Source organism: Herpailurus yagouaroundi, unplaced genomic scaffold, assembly GCF_014898765.1.
Source record: "Herpailurus yagouaroundi ecotype Mexico unplaced genomic scaffold, PumYag 188, whole genome shotgun sequence".
NCBI classification, from domain to species: Eukaryota; Metazoa; Chordata; class Mammalia; order Carnivora; family Felidae; genus Herpailurus; species Herpailurus yagouaroundi.
In genome coordinates this window covers 36,501,358-36,516,293 of record NW_024412419.1, presented here as the reverse complement: position 1 = coordinate 36,516,293, position 14,936 = coordinate 36,501,358, and the positions used below count along the sequence as shown (strand labels likewise).

Below are 14,936 nucleotides of genomic sequence, written 5' to 3'. Positions count from 1 at the left end.
CAGTGCTTACTTCTAAATGAGATCATCTATTATTTTTCTGCTATTTAATTAACTAATTATGAAATACTGTTACCTTTTCCTCCTCAAATGCTATTCTTTGTTGTAACACTCTAAAGCAGCAATTTATTATTTTTCCTGGAGGTATAAATAGTATTTTGTAAATAGCCTCCTAGGGATTGTGATCCTGCCTATAAAATTTGGCCAACTTGAGGTGACCATCAACAATTAGAACCTCACTTTGGCTGACACAATTAATGAGTCCAGCCCTTAGAGCTCAAGTAGTTAGTTATGGATAATAGAATAACCTTGGAGTTCGCACTATTACTAATACTCCATCTTTACCTAGATTTTGTTCCAGAGGTGGGATGGAACAATCCATCACCTAACTTAAGGAAAAAGGCAACCTGACTACTCAAGGTAGACTCAGGAAGTTGTTGGATTTGTCTTTAGGCCTGAGAAATACTGGGTCATGGTTTCTATGTGCTTTCCAGTCCCATCTCATAATATTCTTAATTATTCTTGTTTGTCTCATAGTTGTTCAATGTCTGTTGTCCAGAATCGCAAATGCACATCAATCAAAGACAAAACGAGATGAAAACATGTTGATTGATACTCAACTGATCATCAGACTTCTGGAAATGAAACCTCATCTTCAAGAAGAATCAATAACACTGGTAGAACTCTGCCTAATTCCTAGGGTATTTCCTGCAATTCTACTGGATGGAAGATTAAAAAGAGAGACTGAGGGAAAAAAATTTCTATCCTCCTACAAAAAAATTATCTGACCACAACAATGAATAACTACTATAACCGGCTTTAAATTCATCCTGATCAACCCATAACAACTTCATCCCAGCAGTTACACTTCTGAAAAAACAGCCAATTGGCAAGAGCCTCCTTTCAATGGAAAAACATCTGCAAGTTAGCCAGTCATCAATGAATCACTTGCTTTCACAGTTAAAAGTTAAAAAAAAATCCTTAAACATTACTGCTCTTGAAAATCCACCAATCTCTGAACTCTGTGTGTCCCAAGAAAAAAAGGAGGCATAAGACTATTTGAAGAAAAAATGGCCAAAAGTTTTCTAAATTTGGTGAAAACTATTAATCTCACAGATTCAAGAGACTCAACACATTCCAAACAGAATAAACTTTTTAAAACTATACAAAATACATCATAACTGAATTGCTAAAATTTCTTGATAGTCTTAAAAGCAGCCAGAGGGGGAAAAAGACTCATTATATACAGATAAAGACTTTGTTTCCAAAATTAAGCAAGCCAGAAGGCAATGGAACATCTTTTTTTCTTTTCTTTTCTTTTTTTTTTTTTTTTTTTTTTTGAGTGAGTGAGTGCACGTGTGTGCAAGCAGGACCGGGCAAAGGGAGAGGGTGAGAGAGAATTTAAGCAGGCTCCACGCTCAGCACAGAGCCCAATGTAAGGCTTGATCTCACGACTGTGAGATCATGACCTGAGCCGAAATCAAGAGTCTGAGGCTCAACCGACTGAGTCACCCACCCAGGTGCCCCATTCATTTTGTTTTTCTTTTCTTTTTTTTTTTTAATGAAGTTGACACGCAATGTTACATTAGCTTCAGGTGTACAACATAGTGAGTTGACTAATGTATTTGTTATGCTGTGCTCCCCACAAGTATGGCTACCAATGGTCCCCATACAATGCTATTACAGTACCGACAATGGAACATCTCTAAAGTACTGCAAGAAAAAAGTGTCAACCTCAAGTATGCCTAACATCCACTCCTATACACTATACTGCCACTGTCTCTTGTCTACACTACTGGAATAGTTTCCTAACCAGTTTCCCTACGTCCATCCATGGCACTTTCCAATCCATTCTCTAAGAGAAATCAGATTACTTTTATTAATATGCAAACAGAGCCCTGTAAATCCCCTGCTCACAAAAATGGTGGCCTACTTCCCTCTGAATAAAGTCCAAAGCCCTTGACATGGCCTGCAAGTCCTATCTACTTTTCCTACCTCTCTTCCGCTCCTGCCCCTCCAGTTCCCACTGAGTCAGCTTTTTGCAGCCTCAAACATTCACGAGTGCATCCTCCTGGTCAAGAGAAGAACTCTCCCTCCCATTCCTACTTGTGTGTCTCACGTCAGGTCCTAACTGCAAAGCCCATAGGAAACCTTTCTTGTCAACTCCCATCCTCCCAAACCCAGTTAGGCTCTAATGTGTTCCCGCAAGCATGGTGCACAGTACTTTTTCATCTAAGCACTCGTCAGTGTTTGTAAGGCTATATTTATTTGTGTGAAGATTTGATTGTTGTCATTCTTCCTCCTAGACAGTAGGTCCTTGACATTGGAATGGAATATGTAGCATGGAATATGTAGCAATAAATATCTGGCATATGGTATGCACTGAGCAAATACTTAGTGGAATAATGAGTGAATTATAGATGACCATTTTACCTCAGAATTATGAGGAGATAGGCTGGTGTCTTCTTTACAGAAGAAGAATACAGAAGGTTTTTCCTGTTCTTTCTGAAAGGATTGTGGGAGACCATTCTACTGTGCACGTCTCCAGAATTAGAAACCACCGAGGCAGACTTGAAGAAGCGCATTATAGCTCCCGCCAAAGACAAGGATCAAGGCTCAGCCTTTGCCACGGCATCGCTTTCATTCTTGCTTACGCACCAGGGAGGAAATGGTTCACACTTGACAATCACACAATCAGGTGTATTTACTTTGCATGCCTACCTCCCCTAAGTCCCAGGCTCTTAGAATGTATACTGGTGGAGGCAGGAAGAATTTTTCTTCCCACTTCCCAAAACTCAAGGGAAGAGAATGGGACACAAAGGATCCGGCAGTTAAAACTGACACACGGGGTTGGGACGCACGGGTGGCTTAGTGGGTTAAGCATCTGACTTCAGCTCAGGTCATGATCTCGCGGTTTGTGAGTTCGAGCCCCACATCGGGCTCTGTGCTGACATCTCAGGGCCTGGAGCCTGCTTCAGATTCTGTGTCCCCCTTTCTCTCTGCCCCTTCCCCCACCCACCCTCTGTCTCAAAAATAAATAATAAAAAAATTTTTTTTAATTAAAAAAAAAAGTTTAAACTGACACAGAGGGCTGTGTGTTTGTGGCTCAGGGGAACAGGCCCAGCCTGAGTTCTACAGGCCCAGAACTCAAGGGCCTACTGATATGAATGCGCCATGTTAATCATGGCAAAGTTCCACCCTTTATGGAGGCTTTAGGGTATAAAATGACCGCTTTGTTGCATTGGGTCCTAGAGTTGCAGAGGAAATCAATTCCATTTATATACTTTAAATAAATTTATAAGCAACAAAGGTCTAATACTGTAAATGACAAAATCTTTTCCCTTGCCAAGCACTTCAAACAGCAAACTCAACAATGGCAGTTATCACTCAAAAGACACTCACACAGGGGTACCTGGGTGGTTCAGTCGGTTACACGTCTGACTCTTGATTTCAGCTCAGGTCATGATCTCACAGTTGTGAGATCGAACCTTGCATCAGACTCTGTGCTGACAGTGTGGAGCCTGCCTCAGATTCTTCCCCACTCCTCTGCTTGTGTCCGCTCTTAAACAAACAAACAAACAAATAATAAACAAACTTAAAAAAAAAAGTCATGTAATCAATTAACTCATTACACTTGACTATTCCACCTGTGAATCCAAATGTAATCATCACCTCAAAGCTGGCTGACCATAATCAAGTCTACAAAAATGCCCCATTGAAATAATGCACCCTGGGGGAAAAATACAGTCTCAAGCCAGGGACACACTGACTCTTTAAGAGGGATTTAAAGCCTTACACCCCTGCCTTCTTCCCAGCAGTTCTATTCTCCCATCTGGCCAGAGTTTCCTCCTGCAAAATTAAGGGCATTTCTATGGTCTCTCCCAGCTCTATCCACCTAAGGTTTTCCCATATTCAAGGGCTGCTGCAGCATACATGTGCACATGATCTGGTTTATTTTTAGCCCACAGGCCACTTAGGGATGAGGTAAGAATTCCAAGCGAGGTTCAAATTTGCAATAATACCAGTGGCCCAAATACACAACTTCAGGCTGCCAAAACTTGGTTTAAAAATATCTTAGAGCTACTGAATCACACCAAACTATTTTACAACGAGAAAACTGCGATCCAGAGAAATCTCATTTCTCCTGATTTTCCTACTCATCTTTCAAGATTCAGTTCAGCCACACACCCATAAGACTCCCCTGACCACTCCCTGCTGTCATCCACTCCAAATATTTACTGACTGTTAGGTGCCAGCCCCTACTGCAGGCACTTGAGATCCACCAGTATACAACTGAGACAAAAATCCTTCCCCTTGAATAGCTTACACTGTAGCTGGAGACAGGCAATAAACAATAAGTATAATAAATACAAATGGATACTATAAATCCTACAGTAGGTGGAAGGCTATAAATACTGTGGAGGTGGAGAACAGAGTGGGGAAAAGGAGATTGGGAGGGCCGGGGCGGTGGGGGGGATTTGGATTGTGATTTTTAAATAGTCACGTAGGCCTTGTTGAGAAGGTGGCAGTTGACAAGAACCTAAAAGGGGTGAGGAAGTTAGTTATGCAGGCATCTGGGAGAAGAGCGTGTCAGGCAGGGGGACTGCCCATGCAAATATTCTTAGGTAGGAGTATGCCGGGGCGAGCACGAGAAACAATGAGCACACGGGTGATGGGGAAGGGATGGGTAGGAACTGATCATGCAGAGAGCTCTGGGGACCACTGCCAGGGCTTTGGCCACTGCACAGTTTGAGCAGAAGAGGGAGATGATCCGACTTCTGATCTCCAAGGTTCGCTCTGGCTGTTTCACTGAGAATAGAATGTGGTGGAAAGCAACAGAAGCACAGAAACCTGATGAGAGCTATTGCAGCAACTTAGGTAGGAGATGACGTCAGCTTGAAACAAATGGTAGCAGTGAAGGGAGACGTGGTGAGAAGTGGTTGAATTCTGACCATATTTTGAAAATATGACCAACAGGGGCTCCTGGGTGGCGCAGTTGGTTAAGCGTCCAACTTCAGCCAGTCACGATCTCGCGGTCCGGGAGTTCGAGCCCTGCGTCAGGCTCTGGGCTGATGGCTCAGAGCCTGGAGCCTGTTTCCGATTCTGTGTCTCCCTCTCTCTCTGCCCCTCCCCCGTTCATGCTCTGTCTCTTTCTGTCCCAAAAATAAATAAACGTTGAAAAAAAAAAAGAAAATATGACCAACAGAACTGGTTGACAGATTGGATGGACTATAAAGAGAAAGAGTCTTTCTGAAGGTTTTCTTTTTTTCAACGTTTATTTTTTTTTTATTTTTATTTATTTTTTGGGGGGGGGGACATCGAGAGACAGAGCATGAACAGGCGAGGGGCAGAGAGAGAGGGAGACACAGAATCGGAAACAGGCTCCAGGCTCTGAGCCATCAGCCCAAAGTCCGACGCGGGGCTCGAACTCACGGACCGCGAGATCGTGACCTGGCTGAAGTCGGACGCTTAACCGACTGCGCCACCCAGGCGCCCCTAAAGGTTTTCTTTTTTTAAGTCTCAGCTACATACTTACTAAATATTCCAATTCATCATAATGTGTCTTAATTTTTTTCCCCATCTTTCACCCTGCACTAAGCTGAGGGAAGTCGTGCTGTAGCCACTTCCACATTCCCAATGCCTCCTGCAGCATTCCATACATATTTGCCAAATAAATGAACATTAAGCATGGCAGATGTGAGTTCACATTGGACCCAATACTGTCTTTAACATCTCTCTGCCAAGATGTGTTCTGCCTCAGGTATGAAAGTCCACTTGCTGGTTATCAATAGAGACGTGAGGTCAGTCCAGCCCCAATCTAACGAGTTCAGGCTCCACAGGCTGGTCTCCCTTTCCTGACCGCGTTAGTTTTCTATTGCTGTGTAACAAATTACCCCAAACCTAGCGACTTAAAACAACACACATTTATAATATCAACTTTCCATGGGTTAGGAGCCCAGCCACATGGGTCCTCTGTTGGGTTCTTGAAAAGTCTACAATCAAGATGTCAGCCAGGGTGTGTTCTTACTTTGGGGGTAGAACCGGGGAAGATCCTGCTTCCAAGCTTATTCAGGTTGACAGGGCGGTTAATTTCCTTGGGCTGTACAACTGAAGGCTCCATCTTTTTGCCAGCTAGGGGCTGGGGGGATCCTGATGTTCCTAGAGGCCACCTGCAGTCCTTTGCTATATGAGCTTCTTCAACATGTTCACATTCATCATCAAACTGGTAAGGAGAGTCATCGGTCTGTTAAAAAGAAGTGTTATACACCATAAAGGAATCCCAGGAGTGACATCCCAGCACCTTTGCTTTATTCTGTTAGGTAGAAACAAGTCACAGGTGCCACACTTGAGAAGAAATTACACAAAGGCATTGGGGGTCACCTTAGGGTCTGTCCACCAGAACGACTTCTATCATTAGAATTTTTTCACCATGCCAGCAATTCTGACCCACTACTAGTTCTGGCATAGCAGGGCCCTCTAGAACTCGCTGTCCAATACACATGTGACTAGTGTGACAGAAGAAGTCAACTTTGAACTTCTTTAAAAATTTAATGAATTTAGGGGCCTCTGGGTGGTTCAGTCAGTTAAGCATCTGGCTTCGGCTCAGGTCATGATCTCATAGTTTATGGGTTTGAGCTCCACTATGGGCTCTGTGCTAAAAGCTCAGAGCCTGGGGCCTGCTTCAGATTCTGTGTCTCCCTCTCTCCCTCTATCCTTCCGCAGCTTGTGCTCACTGTCTTTCAAAAATAAATAAACATTTTTTTAAATTTTTAATTAAATTTAAAAACTGATACTCAACTCAGTTATTGGAGAAATTTTTATGTGTCTTTGGAACAACCTGAGTATATATATCTTTTTCAACTAACTTTTATGAAATCTGGATACTGACCAAGTATTTCCCCTGAAACTTTAGCGTTCAAATTGAGATGCGCTGTTAATTACAACATCTACATCAAATTTCAAAGACTGAGTACAAAAAATATCTCATTAATAATTTTTATGTTGATTACAGGTTGAAATGATAACATCCTGTATATATTGGGCTAAACAAATCATATTATTAAAATAATTTTCATCTCTTTCTTTTTCTTTTTTAATGCGTTACCAGTTGTTACGTATGCGGCTCGCATTCCCCCACTTAGAGAAAATACAAAGAGGTGTTGGGCTTACAATAAGTTTGGAAAGACACACCATCAAAGTTAGCTAATAAGGCAAGACAATATCTGACTTATCTGACTAACGCCAAACAATAACTACCGTAGAAGGCCCGAGGAGGTAAGGAGGGGACACCCACAGGCCGGCCAAACTAGAGAAGGTTATCTAGAGCCAGAAGTCGTGAGTTTTGAGCAAAGGCGCCGCAGGGCGCGCTGCGCACGCACCACCCTGCGCTCCGCCCGTTTGACCCCGCCGCCGCGCCGTAGGTCAGGCTGCACGCCACCGGCTGCCATGGCGAACGTGTCCGAGCGGACGCTGCAGCTGTCTGTGCTGGTGGCCTTCGCGTCTGGAGTGCTCGTGGGCTGGCAGGCGAACCGGCTGCGGAGGCGCTACCTGGACTGGAGGAAGCGGAGGCTGCAGGACAAGCTGGCGGTGACTCAGAAGAAGCTGGACTTGGCCTGAGACCCCGCGCGCGCCCGCGCGCCCACCTCGCCTTGAGCTGGCGGGGCCTCCGGCGGGGCTCCGACACGTGACCTACGGTCTCCGTACACACTGTGCAGCGCGTTGCTCTTGATGGAGTCGGTGAGCGGTACTGACGGTACGGAGACTAAGCGGAGATGTCAGGGACGGGCGGATATCGTGGGGCAGGAGCGCCTAGGGATAACTTACAGGAGGTGACTCTCTCCCACAGACACCAGAGAGAGGAGGTTTTCTTTTCCCCCAAAAAACGTACACTGTGGTGTCGTAGTTCAGTTCACTGCGTGCCTTTAGTGGGCATGCCTTACCACGTGCAGTATCGTTGCACCTTGACATTACACTTCTGGAAAGTAAGATACTGGAAAGAAGGAAAGGAAAAAAGAAAACGGATCGTGGGGGTATTCCGGCCACCTCCTTTCCCCCATGTCATTCTTTTCGATAGTATCCTTGGTATATCTTTGCATTCATGTTTTGTAATCTCCAGTCTGAATTCTTTGGTTCTTAGCAGCCTGGTAAAGTGGAAAGAGCACTGGCCTGGACGTTAGGAGCCTTGCATCTAGTGGTAGCTTTTTCATCAGAGCTATGCAAATTTTCTTACCTGTAACATCAGATCTCATAGTTCATAGTTTAACTCCACAAGACAATTTTGAGTTAACGATTATATATTTCTAATTGTTTTTCTCTTGTTTCCAGCAGTTTGTCGAAGATGGATACAGAACACTGGACAGATCTAATTTCTCCTTGCACTTTATGAGTCAATTTTATTTTCAAAATAAAAAAAAATTTTAAACCTCTTTGAATCTTTTATCACAAGGAAAAGGAGTATCTTGCCTGGCAAGCAGTTCACTGCATCAAAAGATCGGGATTCTCACAACTCATCTGTTAGTGTTTTGAGCAGATAATCTTTTTTAAGGAATATATGGCAATTCCTTGGTACAACTGCAAAGGAGAGTTGGCCCAGGGACCATTAGGAGTCCTTTTGCCCAACTTTGTGCAGTAAAGCAAGGGACTGTGTAAACATAACCGAGTTAAGGATGATGTATGTAAGACTTTTGCACTTATGAGAGTGACAACATACTCCAATTTTTATTGGTAAACACTTCATTTATGTGTTACTATGTTATATACATTAAAGGAAAACCCCTCTTGACTAGAGCTTAGTGATAAATTCCAACTGTTATCCAAAAATCAAGAGTGACTAAGGCCTTGTCTATTTTTAATTTGCAAGAGGTGTTTTCTATAACACTGTCCTTGCTCATTCTTACAAAGATTAATTTTGTGTCTCAGCACATTAACATAAGAAAATTCAAACAAGTTTCCACACAAAGCTTTTATTTTTTATTTTTTTGTTCCATTTTACTGGAGCCATCATGTTTTATTACTTCCAACTCTTATTTTCCTTCTGTGAACACAAAGACTAAAATGTTGGTTCTTAGAGCTTATCCCATCTGGCCTGCAGTTTGCTTCTCAGCCACATAGAAGATAGAGGCCATTAGGCTAGAATTCCCTCATTGTTCTTCCTCTCAATAGCTCTGTTGAAGGGCAGTGGTTTTCAAAAGGGCTGCACAATATAATCATCTAGAGAGCCTTAAAAATATCAGCATGCCACAGATTTCCATTTATGTAGTTTGGGGTATGCCTGAGCATTAGGATTTTTAAAGCTCGCCAAGTGATTGTGATGCCCAGCAGTGGTTCAAAACCACTGGTTTGGAGGCTTTATCTCATTGGCTTTTCCTTTCTCACAAGAGAAGATGCACACATCCCTTCCAAGGCTGACTCCTCTTTGGCCTCCGTTGGATTCTGCATCTCCCAGCCCCCTTCCTTGTTCTCTAGGACACAGTGTATTTCTAGCATCTGCAGTCTCTCCCTGCTTTCCAAATTCTTTTTACAAACCTGCACAGATCTTGACTTTGGAAAAAAATCTTTGGTTGGCCCCATCATTTGCTAATTAGAAAAAATGGCCCACTATCACTTCCTAAATGCTTTGCCCATTAAACTCCTGGAGTCTTGGGGCGCCTGGGTGGCTCAGTCGGTTAAGCGTCCGACTTCAACTCAGGTCACGATCTCGCGGTCCGTGAGTTTGAGCCCTGCGTCGGGCTCTGGGCTGATGGCTCAGAGCCTGGAGCCTGCTTCCGATTCTGTGTCTCCCTCTCTCTCTGCCCCTCCCCCGTTCATGCTCTGTCTCTCTCTGTCTCAAAAATAAATAAACTTTAAAAAAAAACTCCTGGAGTCTGCCCTCTGCATGCTCCAGAGCCATTGTTATCGAATGGCCATTTATGAATTTTTAATTTTCACCTCCAGAGTATTTGATAATGCCAGTTTCTCCCTGGAAATTATTCTTGCCATACTTCCCTAATAACATAAAATTACCCACGTTTCCAAACTTTTACTACTGCTTCCTTTTCCAAGTTCCTGAAATTTCAATCCTTGGGCCTCTGCTCTATCCTTTCCCTTTGATTACCAAGCCAGTCCCCAGGCTTAATGGACACATCCAAGCAGAACCCTCTCTAAGGTATTTCTATCCTACCTGATCCTTTTATTTCCAGCTTCACCCTTTCAAGTGTCTAGTGGGTGTTTTCACTGGTAATCTTCCTCGAGAACTCAGATCCCATGTGTACAGTTCACTTGGCAGGGAATTCTGCATGCCAGGTGGCACTTCCATGACAATCTTTGGTAGTTGGTACAGCTTCATGATTCTAGTCCACCACCCTAGCTCATAAGCTCTTTGAGGCCAGTGCCTTAAACATCTTGTACCACAGGTCTAACCAGTGCTTTGCACCAAGGTGCTCATAAATATTTGACACTTTTATTTGAGGTGGATTGTCTTAAGATCCTGAAATAGACAATTTGCTCTGTCCTCTGCTGTAATCTCTCGTTAGCAGGTCCCTAACTACTTAGTTCTGCTAACTGTACATAATGAGCCTCTCAAAAGCCATTGAATACGTTTTCAGTGTCTCCTGTAAGGTAGCAATACAAAGTTAACATTCATTTTAACAGAGTTGGAAGGAAATCATAATGAGTTTTACAAACTAGCTTGTTCTCAGGAGAAATAGTCATCATGCTTTGCTTTGCTTTTGGCAACCTTCCTACCACCCTTTCTTGTTTTAGGTTACCTTGATTTTCATAATGGCAAGAGAGAAGCAAAGACTGTTAATGTGACTATGCTGAGCATCAAAAATCAAAAGAAATGTAAATTAAGGAAAAAGAAGGCAGCTGAGTACTCTCATCCCTTACAGCACACTAAATACTATTGAAATAGTATTTCTCAACCTTGAAAGCGCACATGAAACACTGAGGTATTATTAAAACATAGGTTCTGATTCTGTAGGTCTGTGATGGGGCCCGAGAACATGCATTTTTTCTTTTTTGAGAATATGCATTTCTAACAAGCTCCTAGATGATGTTGATGATGCTGATCCAGGACTTAAAGGAATAAATGGTTATAACTCTGAATATAGTACAAAATGGATAAAATCAGTCATCTTTCCACTTGAGATGAACAAGAGTAATCAGCTTTTTTGCATCCTTCCTCATCGCTCATACATATACATACATGTAGGGGGTTTATTTGTTTATTTTTACCAACATAGAATTATACCATATTCATGACTGCAACTTTTCCATTTAAAAGATGGAAATCCTTATAGATCTGATCTACAATATTTTTTTTTCTAATTTATACATGCATATTTAAATAAGGATTTCATAAATGATGGATTTTGCTTACCTCTTACAATAGCACTCCTTTCTCATTTGTTGTTATAAACCTGTTTTTTTGTTTGTTTGTTTTCACACAGAACGCTTCAGGGGGCACCTGGGTGGCTCAGTTGGTTAAGCGTCTAACTTTGGCTCAGGTCCTGATCTCACAGTTCTCGGGTTTGAGCCCTGCGTCTGGCTCTGTGCTGACAGCTCAGATCCTGGAGCCTGCTTCGGATTCTATGCCTCCCTCTCTCTGCCCCTCCCCTGCTTGTGCTTAGTCTCTCACTCTCTCTCTCTAAAATAAATAAACATTAAAAAAAATGTTTTTAAATATAGAACACTTCAGGAATTTGCCTGTCATCCTTGCACAGAGGCCATACTAATCTCCTTACGGTTTCAGTTTTAGTATACGAGCTGCCCACGTGAGCACTGTTACAAATCTTTTTTTTTTAATTTAATTTTTTATTTTTTTTAATTTACATCCAAATTAGTTAGCATATAGTGCAACAATGATTTCAGGAGTAGATTCCTTAGTGCCCCTTACCCATTTAGCCCACCCCCCCTCCCACAACCCCTCCAGTAACCCTCTGTTTGTTCTCCGTATTTATGAGTCTCTTCTGTGTTGTCCCCCTCCCTGTTTTTATATTATTTTTGTTTCCCTTCCCTTATGTTCATCTGTTTTGTCTCTTAAAGTCCTCATAGGAGTGAATCATATGATTTTTTTCTCTGACTGACTCATTTCACTTAGCACGATACCCGCCAGTTCCATCCACGTAGTTGCAAATGGCAAGATTTCATTCTTTTTTTTTTTAATGTTTATTTATTTTTGAGAGAGACAGAGAATGCGAGTGGGTTAGGGGCAAAGAGAGAGGGAGGCACAGAATCCGAAGCAGGCTCCAGGATCTGAGCTGTCAGCACAGAGCCCGACGTGGGGCTCGAACTCACCAGCCGTGAGATCATGACCTGAGCCGAAGTCAGATGCTCAACCGACTGAGCCACCCAGGCGCCCGTGAAGATACCTTTTTAAAGTTAGTGTTTTCATTTCTTTCGGCTATATTCTCAGAAACGGAATTGAAAGACCATACTGTAGTTCAATTTTTATTTTTGAGGATCCTTCACACTGCTGTCCAAGTTACAATCCCACCAACGGTGCACAAGGGCTCTCTTTCCCCACATCCACACCAGCATTTATCTCTTGTCTTTTTGACAGTGGTCATTCTAACACACATGAGGTAATATCTGAATTTTAATTTGCATTTCTCTAATTACTAATGATGTTGAGCATCTTTTTATATATCTGTTGGCCATTTGAGTATCTTCTTTGAAGAAATGTTTATTCAGTTCCTTTGCCAATTTTTAAATTGGAGTATGTATTATGTATGTATGTATGTACGTATGTCTGTATGTACATATGTATTGAGTTGTATGATTCTTTAAATATATTGGATATTAACTCCTTACCAGATACAAGGTTTGCAGATACTTTTTTTTCCCATTCTGTATGTTATCTTTTCATTTTGTTGATAGTTTCTTTTGCTGTGCAGAAAAAAAACTTTTTTAGTTTTATATAGGCCCACTATATATTTTATTTTGTTTCTTGTGGTTAAGGTGTTACATCCAAAAAATCATTACCAAGATCCATGTCAAGGAGTGTTATTCTCTATTTTGTTTCTGGGATTTTCATGGTTTCAGGTCTTATATTTAACTCTTTAATCTATTTCAAGGGAATTTTTGCAAGTGGTATAAAATATGGGTTGAGTTTCATTCTTTTACAATATGGTACCCAATTATCCCAGAACCACTTATTGAAAAAACTTTCTTTTTTCCATTAAGTATTCTAGCTCCACTGTCAAATATTACTTGACCATATATGTTTGGGTTAATTTCTGGGCCCTTAATTCTGTTCCATTTATCTGTTTTTATTCCAGTACCATACTATTTTGATGACTATAACTTTTTCTAAGTTTATTGATTTATTGTGAGAGACAGAAAGAAAGCGGAAGGGGCAAAGAGAGGAAAAGAGAAAGAATCCCAAGCAGGCTTCACACCATTGACACAGGGCTTGATGAGGAGCTCGAACTCACGAACCATAAGATCATGACCTGAGCCAATGGTGTCAATGCTTAACCGATTGAGCCACCCAGGTGCCCATGATAATTATAGATTTATAGTATAGATGGAAATAAAAAAGTGTCCTGCCTCCTGCTTTTTTCTTCTTATGATTTATTTGGCTCTCTAGGGATTTCTGTGATCCATATAAACTCCAGGAGTATTTTCAATTTCTGTAAAAAATGTCATTGAAATCCTCATAGGGATAACATAATCTATAAATGGCTTTCGGTAATATTGACCTTTTAACAATATTAATTCTGCTAACCCAGGAACATGAAATACCTTTCCATTTATTTGTGTCTTCTTTGATTTGTCATCAATGTTTTGTAGTTAGATATTTCAACTCCTTATTTAAGTATGTTCCTAAGCATTTTAACGTTTTTGATGTCATTGTAAAATAGGATTTATTTATTTATTTTTCAAAAATTTTGTTGTTAATGTATGGAAATGCTAGTAATTTTTGAATATTCATTTTGTATCCTGTAACTTTACTGAATTTATTGATTAAATCTAACAAGTGGTGTTTTTGTTTGTTTGTTTGTTTCGTTTTGTTTTAGGTTTTTTTGGTTGAATCTTTAGGATTTTCTATACAAAGATGTCATCTGCAAATAGAGACAATTTTACTTCTTCCTTTTTAATTCTTGTACCTTTATTTTTTCTTACCTGATTGCTCTAGCTAGGACTTCTAGTACTATGTTGAATAGAACTGATGAAAGTGGACACCCTTGTCTTGTTCCTGATATTAGAGAAAAAACTTCCAACTTTTCAACACTGTGTTTGATGTTAGCTGTGGAATTTTCATATAATGCCTTTACTATGTTGAGATATGTTCCTTATATACCTAATTTATTAAGAATTTTTATTGTAAATGGATGTTGAATTTTGTCAAATGCTTTTTTTGCACCTACTGAGATTCTTTCTTTCCATTAATGTAATGTATCACATTGATTGATTTGTGTGTATTTAAACATGTTTGCATCCAGAAATAAATCCCACCTGATCATAGCATACCATCATTTTAATGTGTTGCTAATTTCAGTTTGTTAGTTTTTTATTGAGAATGTTTGCATCAATATTTATCAGGGTTATTGACCTATAGTTTTCTTTTCTAGCTGTGTCCTTTTCTGGTTTTGGTATCAGGATAGTGCTAGCCTCCAAAAATGAGTTTGGGACTGTTCCATCCTCTTTAATTTTTTGGAAGAGTTTGAGAAGGAATTGTGTTGTTCCTTTTCAAATGTGTGGTAAAATTCACCAGAAAAGTCATCTGGTCCTGGGCACTTCTATGTTGAGTGATTTTTGATTACTGAATCAATCTCCTTTATAGTAATTGGTCTACCAGATTTTCTGTTTCTTCCTGATTTAGTCTTAGTAAATCGTATGTTTCTAATAATTTTCCCATTTCTTCTAGGTTGTCCAGTTTGTCGGATTATAGCTATTCAGAGTGGTCCTTCATGATCCTATCAATTTCTGTTGTATCAGTTTTTTTGTTTTTTTTT

General features: G+C 40.9%; 1 protein-coding gene, 1 long non-coding RNA gene and 1 other non-coding gene across 4 annotated transcripts in view; 1 reads left to right on the top strand and 2 right to left on the bottom strand.

Annotated features, from left to right (window-relative positions):
* Nucleotides 1-3,511: 3,511 nt before the first annotated feature.
* LOC121044431 (uncharacterized) overlaps nt 3,512-14,936 on the bottom strand; it is a 13,566-nt gene continuing 2,141 nt past the window's right edge. Inside the window, exons 1-3 of one of the 2 annotated variants that reach the window (XR_005797301.1) lie at nt 7,292-7,427; nt 6,026-6,220; nt 3,512-3,558 (exon numbers count right to left, since the gene is read on the bottom strand). This is a non-coding gene — a long non-coding RNA (uncharacterized LOC121044431). Of the gene's footprint in view, nt 3,559-6,025; nt 6,221-7,291; nt 7,428-14,936 lie in introns of those variants that run through there. The other variant, XR_005797302.1, reaches the window with a different exon arrangement.
* Nucleotides 7,409-8,423, top strand: MTLN (mitoregulin). Its single transcript, XM_040496706.1, has 2 exons — nt 7,409-7,750; nt 8,323-8,423. The coding sequence occupies exon 1, from the start codon at nt 7,444-7,446 to the stop codon at nt 7,612-7,614; it is 171 nt and encodes a 56-aa protein (XP_040352640.1). The 5' UTR covers nt 7,409-7,443; the 3' UTR covers nt 7,615-7,750; nt 8,323-8,423.
* LOC121044635 (U6 spliceosomal RNA) lies at nt 11,655-11,758 on the bottom strand. The gene has a single exon (XR_005797399.1). It is a non-coding gene; the product is annotated as a U6 spliceosomal RNA (small nuclear RNA).

Coding starts and splice junctions, on each gene's coding strand:
- MTLN (XM_040496706.1), top strand. CDS start 7,444: ATGGCGAACGTGTCCGAGCGGACGCTGCAGCTGTCTGTGCTGGTGGCC.